We start from the raw sequence: 18,878 nt of genomic DNA, 5'->3' as shown, positions 1-18,878 counted from the left end.
GCTCCGCCACGGGAGAGGCCACAACAGTGAGACGCCCACATACCGCAAAAAAAAAAAAAAAAAAAAAAAGGTGCATACCTTCATTTAAAATTACGTTCTTGGGCTTCCCTGGTGGCGCAGTGGTTGAGAGTCCGCCTGCCGATGCAGGGGACACGGATTCGTGTCCCAGTCTGGGAGGATCCCACATGCCGCGGAGCGGCTGGGCCCATGAGCCATGGCCGCTGAGCCTGCGCGTCTGGAGCCTGTGCTCCGCAACGGGAGAGGCCACAACAGTGAGAGGCCCGCGGACCGCAAAAAAAAAAAAAAAAAGAAAAACAAATTACGTTCTTGCTAAAAAATGCTAATCATTGCGCCTTCAGCAAGTCGTAATCTTTTTGCTGGTGGAGGGTCTGGCCTCTATGGCTGCTGACTGATCAGGGTGATGGTTGCTGACGGCTGGGGTGGCTGCCGCGATTTCTTAAAATAAGACAACAGTGAACTTTGCTGCATCAATTGACTCTTCCTTTTTTTTTTTGCGGTACGCGGGCCTCTCACTGCCGTGGCCTCTCCCGCTGCGGAGCGCAGGCTCCGGACGCGCAGGCTCAGCAGCCATGGCTCATGGGCCCAGCAGCTCCGCGGCATGTGGGATCTTCCCGGACCGGGGCACGAACCCGCGTCCCCTGCGTCAGCAGGCGGACTCCCAACCACTGCGCCACCAGGGAAACCCCTGACCCTTCCTTTTATGAACCATTTCTCTGTAGCGTGCTGTGCTATTTGATAGCATTTTACCTGCAGCAGAACTTCTTTCAAAACTGAAGTCAATCCCCTCAAACCCTGCCGCTGCTTTATCAACTAAGTTTCTGTCATATCCTAAATCCTTTGTTGTCATTGCAACAATCGTCACAGCGTCTTCACCAGGGGTAGCTTCCATCTCCAGAAACCACTCTCTTTGCTCATCCATAAGAAGCAACTCCTCACCTGTGAAAGTTTTATCCTGAGATTTCAGCAGTTGTCCCATCTTCAGACTCCACTTCTAATTCTAGTTCTCTTGCTGTTTCCACAGCATCTGCAGTGACTTCCTCCACTGAAGTTTTGAACCCCTCAAAGTCATCCATGAGGGTTGGCACCAACTTCTCCCAAATTCTTGTTGATGTTGATACTCTAACCTCTTCCCATGAATCACGAATGGTCTTCATGGCATCTAGAATGGTCAGTCCTTTCCAGAAGGTTTTCAGTTGATTTTGCCCAGATCCATCAGAGGAATCACCGTCCATGGCAGCTGTAGCCTTTCGAAATGTACTTCTTCTTTTTATTTTTTCCTTTTGTTTTGTCTGCACCGCCCGTCTTGTGGGATCTTAGTTTCCTGACCAGGGATCAAACCCGCGGGCAATGAAAGTGCGGAGTCCTAACCACTGGACTTCAGGGAATTCCCAAAAATGAATTTCTTAAAGAATAAGACATGAAAGTGTTAATGACCCCTTGCTCCATGGGCTGCAGCATGGGTGTTGTTTTGTTACCGAATCCAAGCGTGTGCTGCGTGCTGTACGACAGGCGAATAAATCAAGAGATGAGGTGTTGGGGACGGGAATAGCGATCTTACTCGGAAAGCCAGCAGACAGAGAAGATGGTGGACTAGTGTCCCAAAGAACCACCTTCCCCGAGTTAGAATTCCGGGCTCTTTTATACTAGAAGGGGTGGGGGTAAAGTTCTGGTTCTGGGTTGTGTTAATTTCTTCCTGCCTGCAGCCGCTCACAGGTGGACCTGGTCAGGAGGTTTCCTGCGATCTGAACTAAGGTGTTTTAAATGAACGCTCCTGGGAGACCGGCTTCCCAGAGATGGGCCATTATGTATCATTTAAGCTTACAGGCAACATCCCTTTAGTGATTAACTTGTAATAGAGTACAAAGTTTCTTCGCTATATTGAGTTAGCAAGCATGAAAACAACAAGAATCTCATTGTCCATCACCGTCAGAGCTCTTGGGTGACCAGGTGCATTGTCGATGAGCAGTTACATTTTGAAAGGAACCCTTTTCTCTGAGCTGTAGTGTAACCAAAAGTGGGGTCTGGCTGCTTGCAGCTCAAAAGCCAATAGAGAGGCACGTTTGGTGGAAAGGAAAGTTTGCTTTATTTCGGATACTGGCAACCACGGTGCGGGGGTGGGTGGGGGCAACTGTCCAAAGGCCAACTCGCCCCCCACCGACAATCAGTGGCAAGAGCTTTTATAGATGGAGGGAGGGGGCTAGATGCAGAAACAGCACAGGCACCTCTGACAGGCATCTTGAAACTGATCATGCGGTGGTCTGATCAGTATCATCTTGATTATTTTAAGTACAGTTAATCTTTAGTTCCAGGGTCGGTTTTTTCCCATTTCCTTGAGGCTAATTCTTGGAACTGTGGCAGCTTATGTCATGGCCACAGTCTGGTCATCATGTAGTTAACTTCTTCCACCTGGTGGGAGTTTCAGTCTCTACAAGACAGCTCACGGGATAGGGCTCAAAATATTATCTACAGCCCTTGAGAAGGAACTAAAAGTCCTTAACTATGCTTAATGACTATTATTAGTTAGTCTTGTTGGACTGTTTTCCTTTGTTTCTGCATCTTCTCACTTCTCTGAATAAGCTTATTCTTTGGCTAAAGTTTTTCCACAGACAAAGGCAGGCTGAGGACATGGCGGGGAGTGGGGGTGGGGGGAGGGACCACAGGGTCCTGCTGCATTTCATGGCTTTGTTGTTCTATTTACAGAGCACAGGTAGAGTCGATTGGGCATAATTCTAAAGGGCCCTAGGATTTGGGGAATGGTAAATGAGCATTGGCTTCCACTGAAAGTCACCAGCTGCATCCTGTTAGCTGACATCCCTAACAAGAGAGCCAGCCTGACCTTTGAAGCTTGGAAGCCAGGCACTGACCTCGCCTGTCTAGCTGTGGAAGTCCTAGATGACATCTTCTTCCAATAATAGAAGGCCGTTTCACCCACACTGAACATCTGCTTAGCGTAGCCGCCTTCCTGAATGGCCTTAACTAGATCTCCCGGAGGACTTGCCGCAGCTTCTACACCAGCATTTGCTGCTTCCCCTTGCACTTCGATGTCATGGAAACGGCTTCTCTCCTTAAACCTCATGAACACAGCTCGGCTGGCCTCACACTTTTCTTCTGCAGCTTCCTCACCTCTCTCAGCCTTCAAAGGACTGAAGAGAGTTAGGGCCTTGCGCTGGATGAGGCTTTGACTTAACGGAATGTTCTGGCTGGTTTGATCTTCTATCCAGACCACGAAAACTTCTACCCTATCAGCAGGGAGGCTCTTTCACTCTGTTATCGTTCACGTGTTCACTGGAGTAGCACTTTTAATTTCCTTCAGGAACGTTTCCTTTACATTCACGGCTTGGCTAATTATTTGTAGCAAGAGGCCCAGCTGTTGGCCTGTCTCAGCTTTCGACATGCCTTCCTCACTAAGATTAATCATTTCTAGCTCTTTTAAAAAATTTATTTATTTATTTTGGGTCTTCATTGCTGCCCGCGGGCTTTCTCTAGCTGCGGCGAGCGGGGGCTACTCTTCACTGCGGTGCGCGGGCCCTAGGCACGCGGGCTTCAGTAGTTGTGGCTCGCGAGCTCAGCAGTTGTGGCGCATGGGCTTAGTTGCTCCGCGGCATGTGGGATCTTCCCGGACCAGGGCTCGAACCCATATCCCCTGCATTAGCAGGCAAATTCTTAACCACTGCGCTACCAGGGAAGTCCCTCATTTCTAGCTTTTGATTTAAAGAAACGTGTGATTCCTCCTTTCACTGGAATACCTAGAGGCCATTGTAGGGTTACTAACGGATCTAATGTCAGTATGGTTGTGTCTCAGGGGATAAGGAGGCCCAAGGAGATGGGGAGAGATGGGGGAACACCCAGTGGGTGGGGCGGTCAGAACACACCACATTTATCAATTAAGTTCACCATCTTACATGGTGCCCCAAAACAATTACAACAGTAATGTCAAAGAACACTGATCACAGATCATCGTAGCAAATATATTCACAATGACAATGTTTGAAATTTTGCAAGGATTACCAAAATGTGACACAGAGATATGAAGGCAGCAAATGCTGTTGGAAAAATGGCGCCGATAGACTTGCTTGACACAGAGTTGCCACAGACCTTCAATATGGAAAAAATGCAATATCTGCAGAGGGCAATAAAGTGACACACAATACAACAAGGTATGCCTGTTCATTTATTGAGCGCCTACTGTGTGCCAGTCCCAAGATCCAGCAGTGAAGTCAGACAAAGTTCGTGTCCTCGCGAAGAAGGCCAGTAACAAAGTGTGCAATGAATAAGTGACTTATATTTGTCCAAAAGTGCTAAGTGTTTTGAAACAATAGAGCAGGACTTCCCTAGTGGCGCAGTGGATAAGACTCCGCGGTCCCAATGCAGGGGGCCTGGGTTCGATCCCTGGTCAAGGAACTAGATCCTACATGCATGCCACAACTAAGAGTTTGCATGCTGCAACTAAGGAGCCCACCTGCCACAACAAAGGAACCCACGTGCCCCAATTAAGACCCAGAACAACCAACCAACGAAACAAATAAATAAATGAATCTTAAAAAAAATAAAAAAATAAAACAGAGTCAGGGGCATTGGTGGGTGCTACTGTAAATGAATTTTAAATGGGGGCTCAAAGAAGCCTCCCTTGAGAGAATGACATTTGAGCAAAGATCTGGAGGAAGTGAGAGAGGGAGCTATGGAGGAATCTGGAGGAAAGACACCATGCAGCGGGCACAGCACGTGCAAAGGCCCTGAGGCAGAACCATGCCTGGAGTGTTGGAAGAACAGCGAGGAGGCCCATGTGTCTGGAGCAGAGTGAGCGAGGGGGAGAGAGGGAGGAGGTGAGGGCAGGGAGGGGACGGGGCAGGTCGTGCAGGGCCTTGTGGGCCACAGGGATGACTTGGGCTTTTACCGCAAAAGAAGTGGAAGCGGGCTTCCCTGGTGGCGCAGTGGTTGAGAGTCCGCCTGCTGATGCAGGGGACACGGGTTCGTGCCCCGGTCCGGGAGGATCCCACATGCCACGGAGCGGCTGGGCCCGTGAGCCATGGCCGCTGAGCCTGCGCGTCCGGAGCCTGTGCTCCGCAACGGGAGCGGCCACAACAGTGAGAGGCCTGCTTACCGCAAAAAAAAAAAAAAAAAAAGAGGTGGGAGCCCTGGAGGGCCTTGGGCAGAGGAGGGGGCGGGGCCTGACTCAGATGCTCACGGTCTCCCTCTGGTGGCTGCTTCAGGGAGGACAGGCTGTAGGGACGAGGATGGGAGCCCAGGGACCAGGGTGCAGGTGACAGCGCTGGTCCAGGTGGGGGCAGAGGAGGGGAGAGAAGTGGGTGGGTTCTGCACAGTTTTTTGAACGCAGAAACAGGACTGGCTGACAGGTCAGTCTAGGGTGACTCCCAGGTTCTCGCCGAGCAACTGCCAGTACGGAGCTTCCGTCAGCAAAGATGAGACGTGGGAGGAGCAGGTTAGCGAGGATGGTCAGACACCGCGTGGCGGTGTTGAATGTGAGACCCCCGTGAACCCCCCAAGTGGAGACGTAGAGGGGCAGCTGCACCCTGAGTCTGGAGCTCAGAGGAGATCCGAGCTGGAGACAGGGCTGAGGGCATAGACGAGGCCGCCAGGGAGGGGTGGGGTGGGGTAGGGGAGAAGCCCGAGGGGGTCCGGGAGAGGTGGGTGGGTGGGTGGGTGGGTGGGTAAGTGGGTGGGAGGGAGAGCGAGGCGGGAGGGAGGAGGAGTATGGGGCCCGGGGACCATGTGACAATGCAGTTCTTAGAAGGAGGCCGACTGGCCCGGTCAGACGCCTCCGAGAGGGGGAGGAGGACAGAGAAGTGACCTCTGGACTTAACAACTCAAAGGTACCCATGACCTTGACCAGGGCAGTTTCTGCAGCCTTGGGAGGAAAGAGGGCTGATACTGGAGCAAACGCTGCAGGAAAAATCCCACACTGGCCCTTCTCAGGGCTGACCCTACCTTTCAGAAGGCCCTTTATTAGCATGGGCAGAGGAGTAGGGGGTGGAGGTGGGTGTCGGCTGCAGAGCCTGCAGAAACTTCCTCCTTCTGGCTCCACTGGACTTGCAGTTTCCCGAGGCCCTGCCTGGCCGGGGTCTGGGTCAGGGTAACCTTGAGCTCCAGTGTCACAACTACCCCTGGCAAAGGCCCAGCACAAGCGCCAGGCTCTGGTAGGAAGCAGATGCTTCTAGAAGAAAGAGAATAAACAGACGCTCACTGCCTCATCGCGGGCCATCTGCAAACCTCCACACCAGCACCCTGGCAAACAACTCTGCCCAGATGTGTGTTTGTTGATTGATAATCTCACTGACCCGAGAGCCTGGGCACACCAGGTATATATGGTGCAACCAGAAAATAAAAATAAAAGTAGGATTTCTCATAGTTTTGTTCTGCTTTGCAGTGGATTGCCTAACTGACCCCTAGGCACCCCTCTGCTCTAGCAATGCAGGTTCCAAGGGTGTTTCTCATACTGGTTATGAAGGGGCTCTCTGGAGGTGGAATACTATGCAGCCATGAAAAAGAATGAGGACACACAGAGTGGTGACCAGTGCTCCCGATAATGGGAGTGGCCTAGGAATGCAAGTTTATGTTCTGCTGAATAAAAGAAGCCAGACGCCAAAGGCCACATAGTATGTGATCCCATTTATATGAAACGTCCAGAATGGGTAAATCCACAGAGATAGAAAGCAGATTTGTGATTGCCAGGGGCTGAGGAGGGGAATGCCCAGTGACTGCTAATGGGGACTTGGCTTCTTTTTGGAGTGATGATAATGTTCTGGAATTACATAGTGGTGATGATTGCACAATATAGTGAAATATACTAAAAACCACTGAAGTGTACACTTAAAAAATAACATAATTCTCATAACAAAAAAAATTCATGTTATATTTTTCATTAGAATCTCTGTTCCTTATAGGCTGTGTGACCTTGGCCAGATTACTTAACCTCTCTGAGCCTGTTTCCTCATATGTAAAATGGGAATAATGAAATCCACCTCTTAAGGGTATTGTAAGGATGTGGTCTGGATTACACTAAAGCTCTTAGAGCAATCCTTGGCCCATGGTAAGTTTTATCGAAGTGTTTGTGCTTGTTATTATTATTATCTTATATAACGTAAGTCAGAGCAGAGGAGAAGATTGGAGAAGTGCAATTTAAAACAGATTTTAGGGCATTCCTTTGGTGGTCTAGTGGTAGGAACTCTGTGCTCCCATTGCCAAGGGCCCGGGTTCCATCCCTGGTCAGGGAATTAAGATCCCAGGTGCCATGCCTCGTGGCCAAGAAAAAAAAGGTCACAATCTAAAATATATAAAGAAAAAAGGGGAAACTTTTCAAAAAATTTCCCCCTATTTTTCTTTAAGGCTGTTTGGCCAAGAGGGGGCATGGGACTTCTCCAGGAAATACCCCAGGCCCACGGGGCCATGTGGGATAGGCTGGCCTCCGAGGTGATGGCTGCCACCAGGGGGCGCTGGGGCAGCAGGAATTGTGGCCGTGTGTGAAGTTGCCCTTCCCTACGTGGTCTCCCCTCCAGGCCTTTGCCCATGCTGTGCCCATCCCCAGGGACACTTTTCCCCACCAATGGCTCATTCCGACTTAGGCCTCTGGTGTCAGCTTACTTCCTCCTTCCAGAAGATTCTCTTAATTTCCCCAAGGCTGGTCAAGGGTCCCCTTTGGGCCTCCACAGCCCCGTACACTTCATCACAGGCCTGATCTCCCCATAATTCTGTCTCTGGCACTGGACAGTGAGCCCTGAGAGGACAGAATGGGGGTGTCTCAGGTCACCTGAGAGGGTGACTACTCAGTCATCCCTGTGCCCAAGGGCCTGCACACAGTAGGAGCTCAATAAATGTTGGTTGGCTAAATGGATGGAGGAATCCATGTCCTCTCCACTCACTGCCCAGTGAGCTCCATGGGGGCAGGGACCAGCTCTGTGTCCAGGGCACCCAGCATGTTCTACACACAGTAGGTGCTCACTAATTGTTTGTCAGAAGGATTTACTTTACTGAACAGTTATTGTGTGCCACATCCTGTGCTGGGTTCTGAAAATACTGCAGTGACCAAGACACATGGGCCCCCAGCTCTCTCAGGGTGGGCAGGGTGTAGTGAAGAAGCCACAAATTAACAAGTAACAAAATGAACAGGAATATTTCAAAGAATTTTAAAAATCTAGGGACTTCCCTGGCAGTCCAGTGGTTAAGACTCTGCACTTCCAGTGCAGGGGGCACCGGTTCGATCCCTGGTTGGGGAACTAAGATCCCACATGCTGTGCAGCACAGCCAAAAAATAAAATAAAATAAAAATAAAAAACGGAGGTCATCAATTAACAGGCTGGAGAGTCTCCATATGGGCTAGAATCCAGTAGAGAGATGCCTGGCTCCTTCTCCTGCCCCAGAAGGCTACTTATAAGCTGTGTGACCTTGGATAAATGACGTCACCCCTCCTGGCCTCAGTTTCCTCATCTGTAAATTGGGAGCATTGTTTCTAGCTCCTGGGGCTGTTGAGAGGATTAAGTGTGTTCATCCAGCACGTAAAGACCTTAGCCCAGGGATTTCAAAATGATCATCCTTTAAATATACGGGGTTGGGGACTTCTCTGGTGGTACAGTGGTTAAGAAAGAATATGCCTGCCAATGCAGGGGACACGGGTTTGAACCCTGGTCCAGGAAGATCCCACATGCCGCGGAGCAACTAAGCCCGTGCGCCACAATTACTGAGCCTGTGCTCTAGAGCTCACGAGCCACAACTACTGAACGCCTAGAGCCTATGCTCTGCAACAAGAGAAGCCACCGCAATGAGAAGCCTGTGCACTGCAATGAAGAGTAGCCCCCGCTCGCCGCAACTAGAGAAAGCCCATGCGCGGCAACGAAGACCCAATGCAGCCAAAAATTTTAAATAAATAAATAAATAAATTTATAAAAATAGATAAATATACTGGGTTGACACAGGGACATGTAGGTACTGGAGTTCCAGACTGGAGGTCACTATGTCCATGGTACAGGTGAGAAAGATGAGGCCCAGAAAAGGGCTGTGACTTGCGACTCACAACATCTCAGGGATGAAATAGGGGCTCACATTCTGAATGGGCCCACTTCTCCCTCCTCTGCCTCCACCCGGTCCAGTCCCCATCCTCACTGGCCTGGACCAGTCCCCTCTGGGCTCCCAGCTTCCACCCTTGCTCCCCAGTCTGCCCTCCCCGCCCCGGCCAGAGGTCGCCCATGAACACCTGAGTCAGGCCCCGCCCCTCCTCTGCCCACAGCCCTCCATGGTCCCACCTCCCTGGGGGTAAAAGCCCAAGTCCTCCCTGAAACCCACAAGGCCCTGCACCACCTGCCTCGTCCCCTCCCCCTCCCGGTCCTCACCACCCTCTCTCCTCCTCACTCACTCTGCCCATCTTTGCTGTTCATGCAACAACGCAGGCACGGTCCTGCCCCAGGGCCTTTGCACTGCCTGTTTCCTCTGCCCAGAAGATCTAACCCTTCCTTCCCAAGCTTTTCCTCCAGGTCTCGGCTGTAATGCCACCTCCTCAGAGAGGCCTTCCTGGCCACCTGGGCCAAAGTTCTTCCTCCTGAGGCACCCCATCACCGTGCATGCCCAGTTTATTTCTTCTGAAGTCTCCTCAGTTTCTGAAATTATCTTGCTTCCTCATTTGATGATTCATTCACCACTCCCTTCCCTCCACCTCTACCTGCGATTGAAAAGAGAGCAGGGGATGGTTCACATCTGTCTTCGCGCCCACTGCACCCCAGTGTCTGGGACAATCCTGGCACACAGTAGGAGCTCAATAAATATTGGTCAACTGCAAAAATGGCCTGTTAACTGCAGCTGACTCTAGCCTTAGTGATCCGAAGCCGTCTGTTTGGGAATTCCCTGGTGGTCGAATGGTTGAGACTTGGCGTTTTCACTGCTGTGGCCCAGGTTCGTTCCCTGGTCGGGGAAATAAGATCCGCAAGCCACACCAGAGCGGCCAAAAAGAAAAGAAAAGAAACTGTTTCCACAACCCCACCCGGAGAATCCAATCTCCCCAAGTTTCATGTCATGGCAGGGAAGCCGGAAGCAGACCTTCGACAAAATCTGAGTCAGCGACTAAAATAGTAAGTGCTGCGTGACAGTCTGGGTGACTCACACCAGGCCCGCCCTTTGGGGTGGCTGGTGGAGGAGGAAAGGGCATGCTAAGTCAGTGTTCAAATCACGCTGTTGGGCGAGAGGAGGCCTGCAGCTTCCCGGATCACCTGGCCCACATAGCCCTTCCTGGGCTGGCTTTCATTCCCTCCCTTGGAAATCCGACTACTTCATTGCAATCTCCCCACTTCCCATCTGTGTGACTTTGGGGACCAGAATTCACCTCTCTCTGCCTCAGTTTTCCCCATCTGTAAAATGGGGACCAGCAACAGAAGCTTCTACCGTTGGGGGGGGTCATTTTTGAGGATTAAAATACGTTTAGATGGTCCAGTGGTTAAGACTGCGCTTCCACTGCAGGAGGCGCAGGTTCGATTCCCTGGTCGGGGAGATCCCTGGTCAGGGAGATTCCGCATACCGTGCAGTGAGTCCAAAAATTAAAAAAAAAAAAAAAAAGGTTTAGATTTAAAGCCTCCAAGACGGATAAACGGTGAGTGCTCAACAAATATTAATTCTATTCTCATTCTCAAAAGGTCTGAGACCCTGAAAAAGATTAATCCCCTTCATACCGGGCACAAAGTTAATGAGCACTTACACTGTCCCTGGTATTTCACTGTTATCGCACACGATCTGCTGATGACCTTGGAACAATGGCCTCATAAACCCATTTCTCAGATAAGAAAGCAGAGGCTCGGAGAGGTGAAGGCACTTGCTGAAGATTACACAGTGTGATCAGAGCCCAGCCTTGGTGGGAGCATCAAAGCAGACCCCCGCTTCCCCCAAAAAGGGCTGCAACAGAAACAGCTAAATGTACTCACAATGTCTTTTCTCTCCACCTTCTCTGGCATTAGAACCAACACTTCTGGCAAAGCACGTGACCCATCAGAGGACTACATTTCCCAACTTCCTTTGCAGCCGGAGATGGGCCATGTGACTACATCCTGACCAATGAAATGAAAGCAAACGTGCGCAACTGTTTGGCTCCTGTCCCTTTTATGGCAATAGCAGCTACGTTTTTATCCTGACAGATGGCCAGGCAGAGGTCTCCCAGAGGACAATGGCGCTGTCAAAGCATTCAATAAATATTTATTACAATTAAAACACCATACCCATGGGGCTTCCCTGGTGGTGCAGTGGTTGAGAGTCCGCCTGCCGATGCAGAGGACACGGGTTCGTGCCCCGGTCCGGGAAGATCCCACATGCCTTGGAGCGGTTAGGCCCGTGAGTCATGGCTGCTGAGCCTGCGCGTCACGAGCCTGCGCTCCGCAACGGGAGAGGCCACAACAGTGAGAGGCCCGCGTACAGCAAAAAAAAAAAAAAAAAAACACCACCATACCCATACCCCCAACCCATTCCCCACCACCACGGTCCAGAGAGAGGGAGGGATTGACTGAGAATTTGTAAACAAATCCAATTCTGGCTACCTGGAGGGCCAGAAAGTCATGGGGTCAATTTTCTCGGCAGTGTCCTGAAAGTAGCAAATGACCCCATGTTCCACTGACCCCTGGAGATGGGGAATCAAGGCCGAGGTTATCAGGTCCACTCACTTGGTCATTCCGTTTCTGGCGTCTTGTCCTCGGGCGCCTGCGTCCCTCTCTGGTTCCACATATGGTTGTTGAGTCCCAGCTGTACCATGTGTGCATGATGTATGATGAGGGGCTGCAGCCCAGAGCTCTGAGGGTGCACAGGTGAAGTCTGTGGGAAGTCCGCAGGCTGCGGGAAGGCCTGGGGCTGCGGGAAAGCCATGGGGGGCTGCAGGAAAGCCGGTGGGGGCATGCCCGCCAGCCAAGGAGGCAGGGATGGCGGCTGATGGCCCGGCCGGGTGGGAAAGGCTGGTGGTGGGCCTCCGAGGGGCCCCGGTCCCCCAAAGGGCGCCTGAAGCACAGGAGGCTGCCGAGTCTCAAATGGCATGTAGCTCCTGAAAGCTACCTGGAGCTTCTCCATCTGCCTCTGGTAGGACAGGTAGTTATGGAAGTAAGCTGACTGTGCGGCACTCCACGCCGCTGCCTGCTGCCGCTCACCCTCCAGGTGTTGGCTGTGCTCCTGCAGGGCCCGGACATCCTGTTCCTTCCTCCACTTGGCCTTGCGGGCCCGCAGCTTCTGGGACTTGAAGGTGTTGGCCACCTTCTTGGCGAAGATCGGGGAGTGCTCGTCCAGCCACACCAGGGCGGTGAGCAGGCTGGACGTGCTGGGGCTGAGCTGGGTCAGGGAACTCTCCAAGGGCAGGAAGGGGATCACGCAATCCTGCCACCCGTGCCGCGTGAGGCTGCTCATCAGCGACTGGTTCGCCTGGTGCTGGCTCAGCCGGCAGTCGAAGTTGGAGGTGAGCAACAGGATGGTGAAGGCCGAGTGGTCTAAGGCGTCCTGCAGGCAGTGCAGCTCGCCGCGCCCTGGCACCTGGAAATCTTCGCAGAAGGTGGCGCCGTCGCTCACGCCCAGGGCTTCCAGCCTCTCGCGCACGCGCAGCGCGATGTGCTCGTCAGCGCCAGCGTGCAGCACCACGAAGTTATAGAACTTCTGCTCCGGCGACTCCAGCTCAGGAGGAGGGGGCCCCGGCTTCGAGACGGTAGGGTGAGCCTTAGGAGGGGTCGATGGAGACGAAAAGGGAGGGGACGTTTTGGGGGCCGATGGAGTCGGTGGGCGTGGCTGAGCCGCCGGGTAAGTGGTGTCTTCCTCTGAAAGTTGGATTGGCGTCTGATCCGCGACAGGGCAGGCGTTTCTGGAAGGCGAGGGGAGAGATTTGGGAGCTGCTGGCACATCCGTGCACTCCACCGAGTAGTGACTGCTGGTTTTTGGAGCTTCCGGGGGGTCGTGCAGGCTGGCGGGGCATGCATCTGCGGCCACCTCGGGAAGCCTGGGGGCTGGGCTGTTTGGCCGCACCGGGGGCCCGGCAGCCTCCACTGATAGGGGCCAGCTCATCTCCTCGGGCTCCTGGCAGCCCATAGGGGCAGGCTTGGGCACCGGGCTGGCCCGGGGCTTGTCACACAGCTTGCTGGGCCCGTGGGGGCTGTGGTGAGTGCTGAGGAGGGCCATGGTGGGCGACTGGCTAATTTCCAAGTTGCTGGCCAGGGAGGCCGGGCTGCCGGTGGATCTCAGGGAATGCCCTCTGCTCCAGTCCGAAAGGTCCTCGATGGGCCGCGGATCGCTGCGGGTCCTGGAGGGTGATGCTGAGGACGGCAGGAGGCACCCCAGATCGGAGTGGAGAGTTTGGATGGCCTCCAGGTCCCTAAGGACGTCCCATCCGCACCGGTCTCGTGCCTCTTCCTGGAGCTCCCCCAGCTGTGGGTCGTCCCTGGACCTGAAAGCACGGACGGCTGCACGGTAGGCCTCCTCCCGCATTGGCGCTGGACACAGCCTCTCCTCGGCAAGAAGGTGGTACATCCTGGCAACGGCCCGGGACATGTCTGGGGGCTCCTCTGGGGCCTCAGTGCTGTCCACACCAGCCCACTGGTGGGCCACCAGCTTCGCCACGGCGTCCTCCTTCAGCGCCTCCAGGGAGATCCTGGCCTCGGTCTCCTGGCCCAGCTTTAGGAGCACCAGGGCATGCAGGAGGTCCGCCCCCCGGCAGCCTGGCCGCAGGGTCTTCAGCTTGTGCTTAAGATACAAGAGCTTATCCTGGCCCACCGCGCCTAGAATGTCAAAGGCGCCAGAAAGCGACGGCCCTGTGCTGGCCATGGGCACAGGTTGGTGTGGCCTCCGGTGGCGGGAGAAGCACTGGGTGATGGAGTCATGTTCCACACGCCGCCCCCCTGCGCTGCAGGCCCGGTGTCCCTACCTGCTCACGGGTACTAGGTCCCCTGGGGGCTGCAGAGCAGACCTGTGAAGCAGAAAGACATGGTTATCACCAGAAAGGGGGCTCTGGGAGGCGGCCCAGACAACGCCCCCCCCCATGCCTTCAAAACTCACCAGACCTATCACCAGACCTTGACCTTGGGCAAGACTTCTCACCTCCCCCACCTTCCCTCTCCTCCTCTGCAAGAGGACAGCAGAGGTACCTGCCTGGTGTCACCCAGCGGGTAGCTGCTACTATTTTCCCCATTCACAGAGGAAGAACGTGAGCCAGAGAAGTGAAGTCATTTGCCCCAAGTCACACAGCCGGTGACAGATCTGGGATTTGTTTGTTTTGTCCAAAAGGCATGCGGGATCTTAGTTCCCCAACCAGGGATCAAACTTGCACCCCCTGCAGTGGAAGCATGGAGTCCTAACCACTGGACCACCAGGGAATTCCCAGAGCTGGGATTTGAGCCCAAGCTGTCTGGCTCTAGAGGCTGAGGCTATGTGCGTAACTACAAGACTATACTGCCTATTAGGATGATAATAAGCCCACTTATGGGATTGTTTCAGGGAGCTGAGTTGCGTTAACGTATGGAAAGCTCTGAGCCCAATGACTGGAAGTCACTCAGGAAGGGTCAGCCTCCTAGATGGCCCCCAGTGACCCCACATCCTGGTATTCAAGCCTTGGGTGGTCCTTCCAATGTTGTCCCAGAGTTCTGTGAGATTGATAGAATATGGCAGAAGTGATAGGCTGTCACCTGTGACATTAGGTTATAAAAGACACTGGCTTCCTTCTTAGTCACTCTCTCTGTCACTCTGTCGGGGGTAAACCATGATGTGAGTGGTCCTCTAGAAAGGCCCACCAGGGGAGAAACTGAGGCTCCCCACCTCCAGCCACATGGGGGCGCCAATCTCAGGCTCCAGCCCCAGTTAAACCTTCAGATGAGGCAGCCCCGGCAGACAGCCTAACTGCAGCCTCATCAGAGACCTAGAGCCAGAGCCATCCAGCTCATCTGCCACCAGATTCCTGATGTTCAGAAACTATATGAGATAATAAATGTTTGTTGTTTCGAAGCCACGAAGTTCTGGGGTAATTTGTTCCACAGCAATAGCTAACTGATACAGGTTGCATTATTACTATAATGAGTTAACCATGACCAAGGGCCAGATCTATGCCTAACACTGCTGCTAAGCCCTTCGGAGGCTCTTTCCTCTTCTCTCCATTTCTTGAAAAATGCCAAGCTGGTTCCCACTTCAGGATCTTTGCATGCACTGTTCCCTCTGCTTGGAGCACCTGACCCCAGATCTTTGCTTGGGTGACCTGAAGCTCATCCTTAGCCCCCAGGTACAATGGTGCAACCTCAGGGAGCCCTCCATGACCACCCCGGTTCTCTATCCCAGTCTGTCTCTCCATGTCCCCCCACAACAGAATTGGCCACTGGGTGACCTTTTCCTGTGTGCCTCCCAGTCACCTTGGGCATTATAGGGTTTGTGGAACCACACAGCAGGTACCTAACAAATACTTGTTGAATGAATGAATCAATGTATGAATGGGGCCAGCAATATTTCCTTCCAATACTGTCGATAAGAACACAGGCACAGGGCTTCTCTGGTAGCACAGTGTTAAGAATCCACCTGCCAATACAGGGGACACGGGTTTGAGCCCTGGTCTGAGACGATCCCACATGCCGCGGAGCAACTAAGCCCGTGCACCACAGCTACTGAGCCTGACCTCTAGAGCCCACGAGCCACAACTACTGAGCCATGTGCCACAACTACTGAAGCCCGCGTGCCTAGAGCCCATGCTCCGCAACAAGAGAAGCCACCACAATGAGGAGCCTGCGCACCACAATGAAGAGTAGCCCCCGCTTGCCACAACTAGAGAAAGCCCGTGTGCAGGAACAAAGACCCAACACAGCCAAAAATAAATAAAATAAATAAATATATATATTTTAAAACGCTTAAAAAAAAAAAAAACAGGAACAAGGATGTCCACTCTCACCACTTTTATTCAACATAGTTTTGGAAGTCCTAGCCACAGCAATCAGAGAAGAAAAAGAAATAAAAGGAATCCAAATTGGAAAAGAAGAAGTAAAACTGTCACTGTTTGCAGCTGACATGATACTATACATAGAAAATCCTAAAGATGCTACCAGAAAACTACTAGAGCTCATCAATGAATTCAGTAAAGTTGCAGGATATGAAATTAATACACAGAAATGTTTCATTCCTATACACTAACAATGAAGTATCAGAAAGAGAAATTAAGGAAACAATCCCTTTTAAAATCGCATCAAAAAAATAAAATACCTAGGAATAAATCTACCTAATGAGACAAAAGACCTGTACTCAGAAAACTATAAAATACTCATGAAAGAAATCAAGGATGACACAAACGGATGGACAGATATACACCATGTTCTTGGACTGGAAGAATCAATATTATCAAAATGACTATACTACTCAAAGCAATCTACAGATTCAATGCAATCTCTGTCAAATTACCAATGGCATTTTTCACAGAATTAGAACAAAAAATTTTACAATTTGTATAGAAACACAAGAGACCCCAAATAACCAAAGCAATCTTGAGAAAGAAAAATGGAGCTGGAGGAATCAGGCTCCCTGACTTCAGACTATACTACAAAGCTACAATCATCAAAACAGTATGGTACTAGCACAAAAACTGAAATAGATATCAGTGGAACAGGATAGAAAGCCTAGAGATAAACCCACACACCTATGGTCAACTAATCTATGACAAAGGAGGTAAGACTATACAATGGAGAAAAGACAGTCTCTTCAATAAGTGGTGCTGGGAAAACTGGACAGCTACATGTAAAAGAATGAAATTAGGGACTTCCCTGGTGGCACAGTGGTTAAGGATCTGCCTGCCAATGCAGGGGACATGGGTTCGAGCCCTGGTCTGGGAAGATCCCACATGCCGCGGAGCAGCTAAGCCTGTGTGCCAAAACTACGGAGCCTGAGCTCTAGAGAGCCCATGAGCCACAACTGCTGAGCCCGCGTGCCACACTACTGAAGCCCACACGCCTGGAGCCCATGCTCCACAACAAGAGAAGCCACTGCAATGAGAAACCCGCCCACTGCAATGAAGAGTAGCCCCCACTCGCCACAACTAGAGAAAGCCCGCGCACAGCAACGAAGATTCAACCCAGCCAAAAATAACTAACTAAATTAAAACAAACAAACAAAAAAACACAATCCCTTAAAAAAATAAAATAATATAAACTCAAAATGGATTAAAAACCTAAATGTAAGGCCGCACACTATAAAACTCTTAGAGGAAACCACAGGCAGAACACTCTTTGACATAAATCGCAGCAAGGTATTTTTTGACCCACTTCTTAGAGTAATGAAAACAAAAATAAACAAATGGGACCTAATGATAATAATAAATATATATATTATATAATATAATGATAATAATAAAAAAGCTTTTGCACTGCAAAGGAAACCATAAACAAAACGAAAAGACAACCCACAGAATGGGAGAAAATATTTGCCAACGAAGCAACCCACAAGGAATTAATCTCCAAAATACACAAACAGCTCATGCAGCTCAATAACAAAAAAAACCCCAAACAATCCAATCAAAAAAATGGGCGGAAGATCTAAATAGACATTTCTCCAAAGAAAACATACAGATGGCCAAAAAGCACATGAAAAGATGCTCAACATCACTAATTACTAGAGAAATGCAAATCAAAACTACAATGAAGTATCACCTCACACCAGTCAGAATGGCCATCATCAAAAAATTTACAAACAATAAATGCTGGAGAAGGTGTGGAGAAGAAGGGAACCCTCCCACACTGTTGGTGGGAATGTAAATTGGTACAGCCACTATGGAGAACAGTATGGACGTTCCTTAAAAACTAAAAAGAGAGCTACCATATGATCCAGCAATCCCACTCCTGAGCATATACCTGGAGAAAACCATAATTTGAAAAGACACATGCACCCCAATATTCATTGCAGCACTGCTTACAATAGCCAGGACATGGAAGCAACCTAAATGTCCATCAACAGAGGAATGGATAAAGATGTGGTACATATATATATAATGGACTATTACTCAGCCATAAAAAAGAATGAAATAATGCCATCTGCAGCAACATGGATGGACCCAGAGATTGTCATACTGAGTGAAGTAAGTCAGACAGAGAAGGACAAATACCATATCATATCACTTATACATGGAATCTTAAAAAATGGTACAAATGAACTTATTTACAAAACAGAAATAGAGTCACAGATGTAGAAAACAATCTTATGGTTATCAGGGGGGAAAGGCGGGGAGGGATAAATTGGGATACTGAGATTGACATATACACACTACTATATATAAAATAGGTAACTAATCAGGACCTACTGTATAGCACAGGGAACTCTACTCAATACTTTGTAATGACCTATATGGGGAAAGAATCTTAAAAAGAGTGGATATATGTATGTGTATAACTGATTCACTTTGCTGTACAGCAGAAAGTAACACAATATTGTAAATCAACTCTACTCCAATAAAAATTTAAAAGAAAGAAAGAAAACACACACAGAGAAAAGGTCTTTCCCAAGGACACAGAACAAAGACACCATGGAGAGTGTCCCAAACCCCCAAATTTAAATCCCCAGGCACTCAATTTACATCACATTCAGACTTGGAAAAAGCATAGCCTCACGTCCAGTCCAGGGGGCCGAGAACACTTTCTCTGCCCCTCAGCTAGGCCTACTGCCTGTTCCCCACTGGTGTCCACGTTGGGACCCGCCCCACCCCCAAGCCAAGAACAGTGCATCTGCACCAGGGACAACTCTATCCCCCCAGAGGACACATGGCGACATCTGGGGACATTTGTGTTGTCACGACTGCATGGAAAAGTGCTCCTGGCATTGAGTGGGTGAGGGCCAGGATGCAGCTCAACATCCCACAGTGCCCAGGACAGCCCTTCAAGAGAATGACCGAGCCC

The 18,878-nt window shown here is 50.8% G+C and overlaps 1 protein-coding gene across 3 annotated transcripts in view; it reads right to left on the bottom strand.

Annotated features, from left to right (window-relative positions):
- Nucleotides 1-382: 382 nt before the first annotated feature.
- The window catches only part of TICAM1 (TIR domain containing adaptor molecule 1), a 28,238-nt gene continuing 9,742 nt past the window's right edge, over nucleotides 383-18,878 (bottom strand). For 2 of the 3 annotated variants that reach the window (XM_060295608.1, XM_030879347.2), the window contains exon 2: nucleotides 11,488-13,936. In XM_060295608.1, the coding sequence (XP_060151591.1) occupies nucleotides 11,671-13,794 (2,124 nt within the window). In that variant the 5' untranslated portion in view covers nucleotides 13,795-13,936 and the 3' untranslated portion in view covers nucleotides 11,488-11,670. Of the gene's footprint in view, nucleotides 457-11,487; nucleotides 13,937-18,878 lie in introns of those variants that run through there. The other variant, XM_060295607.1, reaches the window with a different exon arrangement.

Source organism: Globicephala melas, chromosome 3, assembly GCF_963455315.2.
Source record: "Globicephala melas chromosome 3, mGloMel1.2, whole genome shotgun sequence".
Lineage (NCBI taxonomy): Eukaryota > Metazoa > Chordata > Mammalia > Artiodactyla > Delphinidae > Globicephala > Globicephala melas.
The sequence above is the reverse complement of the archived record's forward strand: the minus strand, read 5'-3'. Positions and strand labels throughout refer to the sequence as shown.